This window comes from Zalophus californianus, chromosome 8 (assembly GCF_009762305.2).
Source record: "Zalophus californianus isolate mZalCal1 chromosome 8, mZalCal1.pri.v2, whole genome shotgun sequence".
In the NCBI taxonomy this organism is placed as follows: domain Eukaryota; kingdom Metazoa; phylum Chordata; class Mammalia; order Carnivora; family Otariidae; genus Zalophus; species Zalophus californianus.
This window is the reverse complement of record NC_045602.1, coordinates 26,878,013-26,891,808: the sequence shown is the minus strand read 5'-3', so window position 1 is coordinate 26,891,808 and position 13,796 is coordinate 26,878,013. Positions and strand designations below refer to the sequence as shown.

The 13,796-nt window shown below is 33.5% G+C and overlaps 1 protein-coding gene across 10 annotated transcripts in view; it reads right to left on the bottom strand.

Moving 5' to 3' along the window:
* BIRC6 (baculoviral IAP repeat containing 6) overlaps positions 1 to 13,796 on the bottom strand; it is a 229,460-nt gene that overhangs the window by 23,509 nt on the left and 192,155 nt on the right. For all 10 annotated transcript variants that reach the window (XM_027620739.2, XM_027620742.2, XM_027620746.2 and 7 more), the window contains 2 exons: positions 3,668 to 3,813; positions 2,906 to 3,016 (listed from right to left, as the gene is read on the bottom strand). In XM_027620739.2, the coding sequence (XP_027476540.2) occupies positions 2,906 to 3,016; positions 3,668 to 3,813 (257 nt within the window). The remainder of the gene's footprint in view (positions 1 to 2,905; positions 3,017 to 3,667; positions 3,814 to 13,796) is intronic.

The window sequence follows — 13,796 nt, the reverse complement described above, 5'->3', positions numbered from 1 at the left end:
AAATGGTATTGTACAGTATCAGAAAACAATGATAGTTATATCCTACAGTGTCTTTACTGGATTCATGAACTGTAACAGTAACAATGGAAGAGAAAAAATAATCACTTTTAAAAGATTTCTAAAAAGCCAAAATCTGCTTTTCAATGATAAACTAAGGTTATATAAAATAACTCAATCTATATAAATTATTGCCCACCAGGAAGAATGTTTTCCCAAGTAGAAGGAAACCAATTCTTGGTTAGAACAGTCATCTCTTCGCTCTCCACTACCCTATTCCTGACACCTCTCACTCCTGGCTAAAACTCTAACCATTGAAGAGGAAATTAAAGTTTGCAAATTATATACCCAAAAGAAGAGCAAAAATAGTGAATAAAAATTCAAAATAAAGAACCTAAAAAGCTGATTAAATCTAGTTATATCCAAAGCCTCTGTGAATGATTAAAGATCAGTAAATCCAAAGTTCAGCAATAAAAGCAAATCATATGTGGTTTATAAAATGCTATTTAAAATCTTGAATATTGACTATGGACCACTTTTTCTTCCTCTTTATATAGTTTTAGCAAGTATTAGTAGTGCTATGTCTAAAGCGGCTAAGTGGGAAGCAACTGAATGATATTCTTCTGACATACCTACTAGAGTCATACTAGAAAGGTCTTAGATTTTTCAGGATTTATTTTTTAAGCTAAGCATGCTTTCAGGAGTTTCCCAACAAAGTTACTGTCTACTGAGCTGAGGTTCAAAATTCCATTCCATTCCACTCCGGAATTCCATTCCAGAAATGGACATTAAAGGTTTTGGTAAATATGGATTTTTACCTAGTTGGAGCAACTCACAGACTAAATCTCATTCGTAATAAAAACATAATTAGATAACCAATAAAGAAGCAGAAAAAGTTTCTGAGGTGGGGGGAAGTGGAACAGAGGAATGTTTTTGCAGAAAACAGGCTGTCACAAAGTGAAAAAGTATATAGAAATGTGAAGCTAAAGATAAACCCATCTAACATCTGATTCTTGGTTCGTGCAGACAAACTGGGCAGAGGTATATATCGAGTATTTCACTTTTTTAAAAGATTTTATTTATTTGAGAGAGAGAGAGAGAATGAGAGAGAGAGAGAGAGCACATGAGACGGGGGAGGGTCAGAGGGAGAAGCAGACTCCCTGCCAAGCAGGGAGCCCAATGCAGGACTCAATCCAGGGGCTCCAGGATCATGACCTGAGCTGAAGGCAGTCGCTTAACCAACTGAGCCACCCAGGCGCCCCTCAAGTATTTCATTTTAATGCAATGCTACTGACAGCTCTTAACATATCTCCAGTCTACTTCAGCTGTTTTATTCTACACGACATAGTGAATTTAATTTTAAAAAAGATTTGCAACAAAATACATTAATCAAATTATAACTACACAAAGTTTGATTTGATTTGATTCAAAAATTATCTATTTAAACACTGAGAGTCCTTTTCCTGCTAATTGTGATATTGAATGTGGCTACAAGGATCATACTTGATCCTTGTATGTGTGTGGCTTTCCCCAGTAATTCTCATTATTCCTTTGTATGATAACCCTTGGAGGATGTCTAGGATTCATGTTGTACTTGTATAGCATTTATTCTTGGTGTTTTGCAACTTTAAAATTATAGCAATATTTTTGTTACTTTCATAATCATTTGTAGTTATTATATTTTCCTGAATTCAAGTGTTTACTTGTTTTTATTATTTTTTAAAGGTTTATTTATTAGAGAGAGAGAAAGAGCGAGAGCACATGTACAATTACGTGGAGGTGGGGGGAGAGGGAGAGAATCTCAAGCAGACTCCCTGCTGAGTGTGGAGACTGGCGAGGGGATCAATCCCATGACCCTGAGATCATGACCTGAGCTGAAATCAAGAGTTGGACCCCTAACCGACTGAGGAGCCCCCTGAATTCAAGTGCTTATTAAACAAAACGGTCACAACCTATCAATGGCTGGCACAATTTTCCAAAAACATGGATCCGTTGGCAAAACTGTTACATTCTTTCTGAATAACAGTATACACACTTCACCTCAATTCTTCCAATCCTAAAATGATGAACAAGACCTTTCAAAGGTCTGAGTGCTTTATCATTTTCAGATATATTACTGTATGTGATTTTTATTGCAAACCTGGGAGGTAAGGTAGAGCAAAAGCTCAAAAGCCTTTGAAACGGAAGTTTCAGACAGTATGACAACTCTTGCTTTAGTGTTCTTTTTCATATAGTCCAAGTCCTTTGGCTGGTTCTCAAGGGTGGAAAAGAGGCACAGACAAGAACAGTTACTAATGGTCATCAAAATTTGGAATTTTAGTCTTTATTTATAGGCTAGCACCTTATGGGAGAGAATGATAGGCTGTATTCTTCAGTCTTTACTTGTCAAGAGTTTTGGAATAGGAAAGGCTACAAGAGAACTCTACATTAACTGTACTTTCCAAAGGCAAATCTCATGGAATTCTAAAATGGCGACAGTAATAGACTTTGTTAAAAGTCTCAGGCCTTAGCTTCCTTTAGGCCAGGATATACAGAAATGGAGAGGTCTTTTTTTTTTTTTTTTTAAGAAATGGAGAGGTCTTAAAGAAAGAAAGCCACTTTCTGCCTGTTCGTTAGACATTCGATTTTGGGTTTTTTTCCCCCCTAGGTTTCTAAAGAATCATGATTCCCAAATATAACTAAAAATATATAAATCCAGAGATAAAAAGATGATAAAAATTTCACATGTGTGCGCATACATATTTATACTCTCTACATACAGTGTGCACACACACGTATACATAGGATATGAATGATTCATGGTATGAGCAAACTTTAAAATCTTTAATTTACTAGAACACATTTCAGTAGCACTATTACACAATGTGAAAGGAGATCTCAAGAAACGAATATTAAAACTTCAACTTACCAAACTGTAATTTCTTCATAACAGCCACATATTTTTCTTCAAGTGATTTCAATACTGATAAAGGTTTGGGTTTCATAGCCACCTTCTTTGAATATTCACCTAGTTTTTTTTCTGTTATTTAATATTTCAAGATAAATAACATAAGCATACATTTTAAAAGATTAAAACAAAAACAACTTCAAGAGTTCAAAGTTTTAATTCTAAAAAGTTACCCCATTCTTCACAATTATCTTCCTATTGTACCCATTTGAGAATAAAAGATTTCTATTTCATAAACATAACTAACTTATAGGGCTAAGACCCTTATCAACTTTAAAGCTTAAATTCTTAAAATGTTAATTAGTTTTATCTAATCAGGCAAAACAGAAGTAAAACAATAGATAATACAGAATTATTTATATCTCCTATTGCTAAGACATGAAAATACCAATTTAAACTATATTCTCACACATTGTCTTCATGTATTCTTTCCTATCCAATACAATGGCATTTTCCAATTTCATAACTACCAACAAGAAGAAGAGAAAATCAGGATGCATGTTGTTAGCCTACCGAATCTAGTATTAATCATACATAATAGAAGTAAATATTTTAAAATTAAAGGCTATTCATGATTAATTTGAAAACCTGACGTCAAAATTTTTAGGTAAAGGGACTTGCTTGAAAACCATTAACACAGAAGAAAAAGAAAGGCAGTTTTCAGAAGTAAACGAAACATCTCCGGATCCACAGAAAAACAGCAGAGAAGTGGCAGTGCTATACCTTGATTGGCCTGCCGCAAACTGGTGGTAGCTGCATGGACGATCTCAGCAGTCTTCTGGATGTCTGGTACCAACAGCGTAAGTCCTTCTGGTTCTTGATCAGATGCATCTGGTTTTACTCCTGTTTTAACATTTTCCCTTTTAGATCTGAATTTTTTTTTTTAATATGGAAAGAAATGCAAGGAAAATGAAGATTTTTAGGATTGAAAATTAAGTACCTCCGTAAGTAAAAAAGTGGTTAACAATCAGAAGGATAGTGTCATTTCATTTGACATACATATGATATATAGCAGAAGAGGTTTAAACTATAATTCATTGTTGCTTCTGAAGTCATACAATCATGCCTAGCATAATAAATAAAGTTTTGGGTAGGTTTTTCCTTCAAATGCAATAAATAAATAAATAAATAAACATTGTAGAAACACCATACTGTAAGAAGACCCAGATACCTGATACGTCCTTGGATTCACACTTTTAAAAACACACTTTCGCTAATTATAAATATCTAGAAGTAGAAAAATCACTTCTATTATCTAAAAGTAACAGAAGTCTATCCTCTGTCTTCTAAGACTTGGGAATCAAAGGACCATATGTAGTTTTTCACCTTAATAGTATTTGTATTTCACTCACAGTAAATGTATTAATTTCCAAGGGGAAAAATAAAAGAAATATTCCAGAGTTAAATACAGGTTCACCGCTAGGTATCTTAATATAACGTGCTTTTATACATCGAAACTGTATTTAAACACTAAGTTTTAGGGCATAATCATTTTAGAGGCATTAGCTATTCAGGGTCTAAAATGTACCCAACCTTATATCAAATTTTACATCATAATAGGATGTACTACAACAATGTCTCAGTCTATAAAGCATCAAAATGTTTCTTTAAATTTTCTAGATGAATACAGAATTTTATCATAACAGTCACTGAAAATAACAAGTGAATATCAATATCCTTTTTTCTATTTCAACTCTCAGCATATATTATTTACATAATAATCATTACACTATTGCTTAGATACTAAAAATTTATATCTTATATACTAAAATTTACATCTTTGTTAACACATTAAATAGATAATACAAACTGAAATCACATATAAATAAAGTTGTTTAAAATATTCATGCTAAGGTATGATCTAGACTACACATCACTTATTTTTCTAGTTTGTATATACCTACCAACAAAACAACTTGGCAATTTTATTAAAACAGTATTTCACAAAGTGGGCATGGAGCCTTAGAGAACTATACAAAGACTGACAAAAGGTAGACGAGTCCTTAACAAAATGATATGGTTATTTATGTATAAATGAACTGTTCCTTATCACAAAGACAAAAATCTGCTCAGAAGCAATTCAGTGCTTAACTTTAGGGAGATAATAAGAGGTAAATTAAGAAGTGCCACTCAGGTGGGTAGCAAGGGTAAACATACATAATACTGCATGTGTTTTGAATCGATTCCCATAGTGTGTGAAAAAACGAGTATCCACAGACATTTTTAACTATAAGGTATATATTGCTTAACCTGGCAAGATGACTTTATGTGTCACTGGGTTATTGCCTTTTCTCCTATGCTCTTATCTTCCCTGAGGTATAAGAAGTCACAGAGAACACATGGTCAACTTTCCTTTGTCACTCAGGACCATTTGGTAGATGTTATATTGCACATCATTTCAGTCATCAACTCCTGCATGTGTACACGTGTATATGAACATATACGTTTGTATGTATATGTAAGGAGAATATAGTGAATGAGTATTTTAAGATTGAAATAGCGGCATTTTAAGTGCTAGAATCAAATAAGATATTGGGTCTTTTATAGCTATGAAATAAAAGTTGAGATTTTCTTAAAGATATAATTATGGTAGATAAGCTCCAACAGATTCTCAATTTCTGCATTTACCAACAGCTATTCACAATCAGTGACAAACAATGAGGGCCAAGAAAAGTACATAAGCTGCTTGACAGTACTCCTTTTGTATTTATGAGGACTCTCTCTCCCTGCCAATTGTAAATGATTCTTCCTCTAATACCAGGGCTTAAAAAATTCTTAAGTAATAGGGCCACTGACCATAATAGGAAAACAACAGTAAGTAGTTTGAAAAACCAGAAGAGTTATGGTTAAAGCCATAATAAAATAAAAGATGGTTTCCTAAAACCTGTCATCAGTTGATCCATTATACACTCAATAAAGACTTCACTTAAGAAACACATCTTGCCAAGCAGAGAAGAAAGATATGGAAGTGAAGCTCATTTTTCCAGAATTAGGGTACTTTTTCCTTGAAGAAATAAGAATGTCTGGAATGGACAGTAAACTGCATCAATGCAATTTAGAGCAAGTTACCCTTGGAAAAAGTACTCATTCTAAATTTCAAGCCCTATACATGAATACCAATTTCCTAATTCCAGTTCTTAAAAGATGATTAGTAGGAGACATTCCTATTATTAAAATAGTTCAAACAGGATGGTAAATTTTATATATTTTTTGACCACCAATTTAAAAAAATGTTAAGTATAAAAATCTACAAAAGTTTAAAAAATGTTATTTTTTATATCAAATGTGTGAAAAAAATGATCTTATAGATCTCATTTTGAAGATAATGGTTAACTCATAAAACAGATATATTTTAGACCTTTACACCAGGCTCAAATGAGAAATTTTTACATGAATCATCTTCTTGACAAAAACATACAGGAGAAAAAGGGAGAATGTCCAAAAGGCAAGAGTACTTCAAATATATGAAGAACACATACTCCCTGCCTACTGATGACTACAACTAGTCATTGTCTAATATTAAACTACAGCCAGTAGTCTCTTTTCTATAAAAGTTGCAGGTTACTGTCAACCCATATGTAGGCCCAGCTCATGAAAAAAGGCCATACCTTAGCTCACATCCTGAAGTCTGTGGGAAAAGCTATTTGAGTTCAAGGCACCTAGCTGGAAGTAGGTCTTTGAGACTGACAATGGATCCAACATGGTAAAAGCAATCAGCGACGGCCGCTACCATGGTATCCGCTGCTTTGTGCATACGTTGAATCTGGTTGTGATCACTGCCCTGAAGAAATACGAGGAATCAACTGAAGTTTCTACTATTGGCACAGAATTATCTGCAAACATTTTCCACTATGCTGTGAATTCCAACTAAACGGCTAATAAATTAAGCAAATGTTGGCTCTGTGACATATAATCTGAGCTAGGATGTGAGCAAAATGGGTAAATCTTTCTTGTAAAAAAAAACAAAACAAAACAAAACCCATAACTCAACATTCAGTTATAGTGACCTGCCTCTGCTAACACTATCACCCAAAATAAGTTGGATTTTTGTTAAGACTAAATGCAAAATATCAGACTTATGTTCTTTTATAATTTGTAAACTGAAAACAGCTTAATACAGCTATTTTCTTGGTAGAACATTAGGAAAGATCACCTCCATTCCCTGCACTGCTAATTCTGAAGTCAAAACTATCACACAATTGAAATAAATATTTAAAAAGCAGAGCCATGTTGAAGAAGTAATCTGCAGACAACATGCTGAAATGTCCAGATTCCAGAACTATTACCATCTTAGAGGAAGATTCTAAAACTATAAGCAAATGAAATTTCTCCATTTTTCTGTAAACCAATGCATCATATAATACCCCACTTTGCCAGGGATTAAAGTCCAAAATAAATTAAGATTAAAAGTAAGCAGAAAGATTTTTAAAAATACTACTGTGGAGAACTATCTGCTTCTAATCATCTCCAGAAAACACGAAAATAATTCTTGAAATGCACCAGTAAATGGAGCAAAGACCTCTTTAAGATGAATGCTTTCCACTGTTAGTTTAAAGCTTAGTTTTTAACTGATTCCCTTTTGTTTTTAAACTCTTTCCAAATGGAAGTACCAGTTTTAGTTTTCAATTTGATTTAAAATTGAAAATAAAATCTTCCTTGTCTTGGGAAGCATAAATGAGCACTATAAGAGAAGGAAATATTCAAAACAGAAGTATGAGAAGCCTTTAAAAATAAGTCTTGATTTCTAGATGAGATAAAAATATAATTTTTAGGTCAGATTAAACATCACAGGACAAAATGAAGGTACTGTGTGCTACTGTGGAATGGAGTAGCCACAAATAATATGCTTCACCAAGAGATAATCCAATTGAGGCAAATAAAAGATAGTAAAATAAATGTTGGCACTGCTGTCTCCATCACTGAGTAAAAGGCTGATGAACGACTAAACCTGTTCAAGGTCACCAAAAAAAGAAACTTAAAAAAACATATATATATGTATGGTTACAACAAATGCTTCCTGGCTATGAAACCAGGCCTCTTTCATTCTGTAGGTGTTAGAGGTAGAGGAAAAAAGAGGAGAAACTAGGAAATGTTTTTCCAACAGAAACAAAAGCAGGAGGCTGGAACTGAAATTCTTTATTAACTGACTGAAGCCCTAGAGGAACTAGCTTAAAGCAGTTATAGTAAGAATCTGAAAGAAAATACGCCTTTTTAGCAGGTCAACTCAATCTTAGTGCTTAGTTAGATCAAAAGGAACTGGATATTTCTACAAGAGATTTCAGTTACTTTTGAATATGATGAACTTCTTTGCACCAGGAAGACGCTTTGAGATAGCTAAGGGAACCAACAATAAAGGATGGCTGCTTCCTTGCTGTTCAAGAGGAGTGCAATGTCCAGAGCACCTTACACTCAGCACAGAGGCATTTGGGTCGCATCCTTGTTAGCAATTCAGATTACTTGATTGATAGCAAGTCCCTCTTTCAAATTTTTGGTGAAGTATCAAATACTAAGTATACTACATAGGATTATTTGCCAGCAGCAAAAGTCCATATAGAAGATTAAAGATAAAATAATTGCCTTTGTTCCTGCTCCAAGGAAGCTATGAAGTGTCATACTTATTCAAAAGTGAAACCAAACTACTTTGGCTGTAATCTAACTTTGTGTTGAGATAACACAGGTTGGAATAGCCAGGAGAAACTGATTTTCACCAGGACTGTTATGTAAAAGCTGAAGAGGTCATATCTTCACATCAATAACCAAGAAATTTTCAGGAGTGCTTTTTATTAATTCTTTTGAGCAAGAAAAACATCAAATGGGTAAAGCTGACCCACTCCTCATGTAAGTGATAATTACATAAAGTTGCTTCCTGCTCATGTACTAGAGAGACCAAAAAACAGTGAGGGTGAGGTTTACTTCAGTAATGTAGTAATTACTACTTAGGCACAACTCAAATGCTATGCATACTTAATGAAATATGCTGCCTTTTAATGGCCTATCATGACTTGAAAATTCTTCAGGGTAATGAAAAAAGATGAGCAAAGGAAATATTAGAAAACTGTAGAATTTGCATTATTGTATACAGTTTTATAATTATTAAAAGCAAAATTTTCAACTAGAAAATAATTTTACTTCACTGTCAACATTAAAAAAAATTATATAGCCTAAATATCTAAAGCCAGCTCGGAAACAAGTCACCTCCCCAATTTCTAATTATTCACTGATGGATAGACTGAATTGTTCTTGGGAGTTAAGTTTAATTTAGTGGATAAATATATCTGGTTGGGACATAGAAGACATGAGTTATCACAGCTCTGCCATTAAGCATCAGAGGACCTAGAACAAATCACAGTATTTATGGACCTTGTTTTCCTCATTTATAAAAAAGAAGGATCCGAGCTACCTGAATCCCACAGAGTCCCCTTACAGCTCTAACACCTATAGATAATATGGGACAGGTTACTTATTGTGATGTGCCCAGAAGGATTTGTTACAAACTAAATCTTACTTAGCAAGATACTTCAAATTCTACAACAATTCAGAGTGCTTGAAATATTGTTTGAGATAAAGACAGTGGACATTGTCCTGAAACATAAAGCTCATACAATGTAATCCGATAAGGAATAATCATTTCATATTGTTATGTGATGCTTCAGAGATGGAAGTCTAAAGTCAATTTATAATTTTTTATGAGTTTGTTAATCACTTAAATAATAGAATAAGTTGTATTTTGGCATTTGATCAACGTGTTTTTCAAGAACCAGTTAATCCTCAAGTCTAGCCATTCTATACACATAAAGCCTAAGTGATCAATGAACTATTCTGATCAGAGGTAGCAATGGTGTATCTGGAGTAACGGTCAATTAACTTGTCTTTCTTCATAAAAATTTTTGTTTTTAATCATGAAGATCATAGGCATCAGAGACTGGGGAGCTATATGCCAGATTTATAACCTACTGGTAAGTTTTTAATGTTAAAGTCTTAAGTAGTAGTTTCATTCTCTGTCAAATGACAATAATAAATATTTTCTTGCCTACAGCATTGATCAGGGAAAACTAATAATATATAAGAACTTTTGAAACTATATGTACTACATAGAAGTTAAGGTTATGATATTACCTCCGTTTATTTTTTATACAACTCTATGTTACTATATATTTATAACTTACCCCCCAATTTAAATCAGTTTTTATAATTCTCAAAAAAAAAGAAAGGAAATCAATAAAAGCACAGAGGCCAAAACACAAATACTATACTAACCAAAATTACTTCAAACTGGCAGAACAAAAGGAATGCAAGAAATACTCTGGTGTTCTGCCTAAGTCATCGATCTGACAGTTATGAAAATTCATTTTCACCAGATTTTGACCCCTTGTAATTGGTACAAAATTAAGTGGCAGTGACTCTGGACTTATGCATCAATGAGCAACTAATCACAGGCTGTCTCTGGCCTGTGGGTAACTCTGCTGACACCTTGTATGCATCTTTGCATTCTATTTGATACCCTCTCTCGTTCTCAGTGCGCTTTCTCACCATCTCTCTAGCTCTCTCTTTGGGTCCCTGCAGAACTGTTTCTTTCCACTGCTTGTAGGCCTAAAATTAGTAAGTATTAGACACAAAAATCATTAAAGTATAAAACTGAAGAAAAAAAGCCAGAAATTAAGACTTTGTGGGTAAAATAAACAAGAAGCCAGGAAATTTTTTCTGCATTAGGCAAGAAAGAAAGGGTTAAATACTGGTACACTGAGGACAAGGGAAAGAGGGAGTGTTTATGGTTAGGAAACTATGTAACCATCACCAAGGGAGTTAATTCCACTCCGAGTATAAGTCCTGTGTGCATAAATATTTAACTCTTTGTTCTTTACAGGTGCCTAGGATGGCCGTGGACAAGCAAAGGAAATGCAGCTTTTTATCATTTTGGAAGTCCACTAGTAGGTGGCTTTTGAACAATGTCTCTGAAATAAAGTAATAAACTATATTATTGAAGCAAGTTAATAGAACCAATATTTATAGTTTAATTAACCATTTCCCCATTTTTGTTTATTATAAAAAATTTCAAATGAACAACAAGAAAGTACAAAGTTTCCTGATGAAAGCATCCTGAAATGCTCCAATACTGTTTAGGTTTTAAGTGATAGATCATGGAAGAAAATGGCCTAGGTAGAAAATTACATTTAACCTCATAGACACTGTTGCTTTCAAATTGATATATAACTAATGTATAAAACATGTCATCTATATTTTAAAAAATTGATTCCTGAAAAAATCCTGATGACTAATTACCTTTAATCTTGTCTATTTCAGACAAAAGCTGGAAATTGTTGAATATAAAATTCTCTATTCTGAAGTGATACACTTTTGCCTATTCTTTTGTGCTTCTAAAAAGAATGTTATTCCTGATTTATCTTAATCCAAATGCTTACTAATAATCAGTCCACAGCAATATTAGTCAGTTCGTCTGTTAACCCATTTGACTCAAATTAGCTCTATGCAGTTATACATTGTGAATCTTGAAAGGACGGGTTAGGAAAGGTGGTGGATAGTAAAAATAAAGAATCATGAAAAGAAGACTTAAAATAGTAATCATCTTTAGGAGGCTCTCAATGCAAGTTGTACAGTAAATATTTAACAAATACCTAAGGAATGGTCAACTTTAAGCCAGAAAAGAGGAATATAATAAATCAGAAGTACTACATTCACTCCCTAAGTAGTGTTCTGGTTTCCAGCAAATATCAACCCCATCAGAGTCCTACACCAGTCATCAAACTAGCCTCATCCATAAGAGGTAATCATTTTATTAAGGTATAATTATAATTGAAGGAAATTTGAAACATGCCTTAGAGTCTGTTATTTCAAAATTAAAATTCAGAAGCTACTTTTCAGATACATGTATGTGCATTGATATATACATGCATCTATAATTATATCTCATACACACAATAGCAAAAACTCAGTAATTACAGAACTACTAGGCATAAAAGGCATTCCCATGGTGTTGTGCCACCGTGGCAACAACTCTAGTTCTTCCTCTAAGCAGTTATTCTTGTTCGAGCCTTCGGGTATATAGAAAGTTGGGTAATGAAAATCTGATTAGATCTCTGAAATCCTTTCAGTAGCTCATCACCACACTTAAGAGCAAGTAACTCTAAATACACTCCTTTTCACCTTTGAGCTCCTGCTTTCCTCTCTAGCCTCATCTCCCACCCATATACTATATCTGGTCATACAAAATTTCTTTAGGTTTCCCTGAATATGTGATACTTTCACTGCTAACATTATTCTCAGTTTGGTATACCAGCCCACTGCCCCACTTCATTTAGCTAATTCCTACTGATTCTGTAGGTCTCCAAATCAGGTTTGATTCTTCAATAATGTCTTATACTTCTAATATGCCATGGACTGTGTAATTAAATTAAAACTATCAAGTTATCGTTAACCCCATTTATCGGTCAGTCCCTTAGAAAAAAGACCCAATTTTCTTGCTATGCTCCCATGAATGTTCAATAAACATCTGTTAAATGTTTAAATCAGGCATGCTCTTGTGACCAGGCCAGCTCTCCCCTATCTAAATATAATCACAAATTTCTAACATACAAATTAAGTAATAGCCAGGTAAATGATCTGCCTTTTCAGTTTCTTAAGAGTATCTTTCTGTTTGCTCTTATAGGTTTCCAGCATGGTTGGGAGAGAGTCAGCTCACTCATATAATTTCCTTCATTCTTTGAATTTTGAGATCAAAATCACTTGGGACAGAATAATCTCAATCAGGTTATTCCCAGCAGGAGAGTAAACTTCTTTTCAGTACTGGGATAAAACACTCTCATTTTTCTCATCCATAAAAGGAAGATAAAAAATATACACAGAAGAAATAATTTCAATGAAAATCATTATATGTAACCACAATCATAATCTAGATACCTTTTTTGCAGAGTACACAGCAAATCTATTTTTTATTTAAGATAACGAAATGGCTAAACATATTGAAAAAATTTCATTTGAAGGGAAAAAAATTGCATGCCCTTTGTGTATGCTTGCTTTAAAAAAACGTAACAAATGAGAAGTTAACAAGAGGAAACAAAGGCAATAAACTATAAAAACATAATTAGTAAACAAGTACTTGCTCTTACTTTACTTAAAAAAAAGAAAAACTATACTAAAAAGAGGTACTTTATTCACCCTTACATTTCTTACTGAGAGCGGAGACAAAAATAATGTAAAAATTTTCTGAGCTGAGATACACCTACGTGTTATCTTTAAAGCCACATCTCCAAACCCTGATAATGCAACAGAACAGATCCTAAAAGTGATCAATGAACAAAACATATTTGCCTTGACCATTATCTTCTCAAGAGTATCATGGGTTTTTAAAAAAAATATGTTGGGCTGGGATAGGCAGGTGGGGGGAGAGGAAGTTTTATACTTTCAAATGGTGTTAAAATTGAACTTAGCCGATTTCTGTGGGTATAAACTCTACAAGGAAACTGGACTATGCTGCTCACCTTATTAGAGTTCTATTATAATGAAAATATGAAAAGAAATACATCTTAAGTCCTGACAGGTTAGAAGAGAATAGATTTTATCCCCTCTCTGTGTGAAGTAGAAAATGAATCCTCAATGTACTACTAAACCTGAAAAGGCAAGTAGGGATATTATAACATGTATGTCTTTGCTGGTTTTTTTCTAACAGATGCTGTAAAATATAATAGATATCATGAACAACCCTAAGGAGAATATTCATCAAATCCTAATGTAAAACTCACTAGCATTGTTTCTTCATCACTAAAACAGTTATTAAAGATGGTTACTGTACAGAGTCACCATTAAGATAAAATAATGTAAATAAAATGAACTCTGA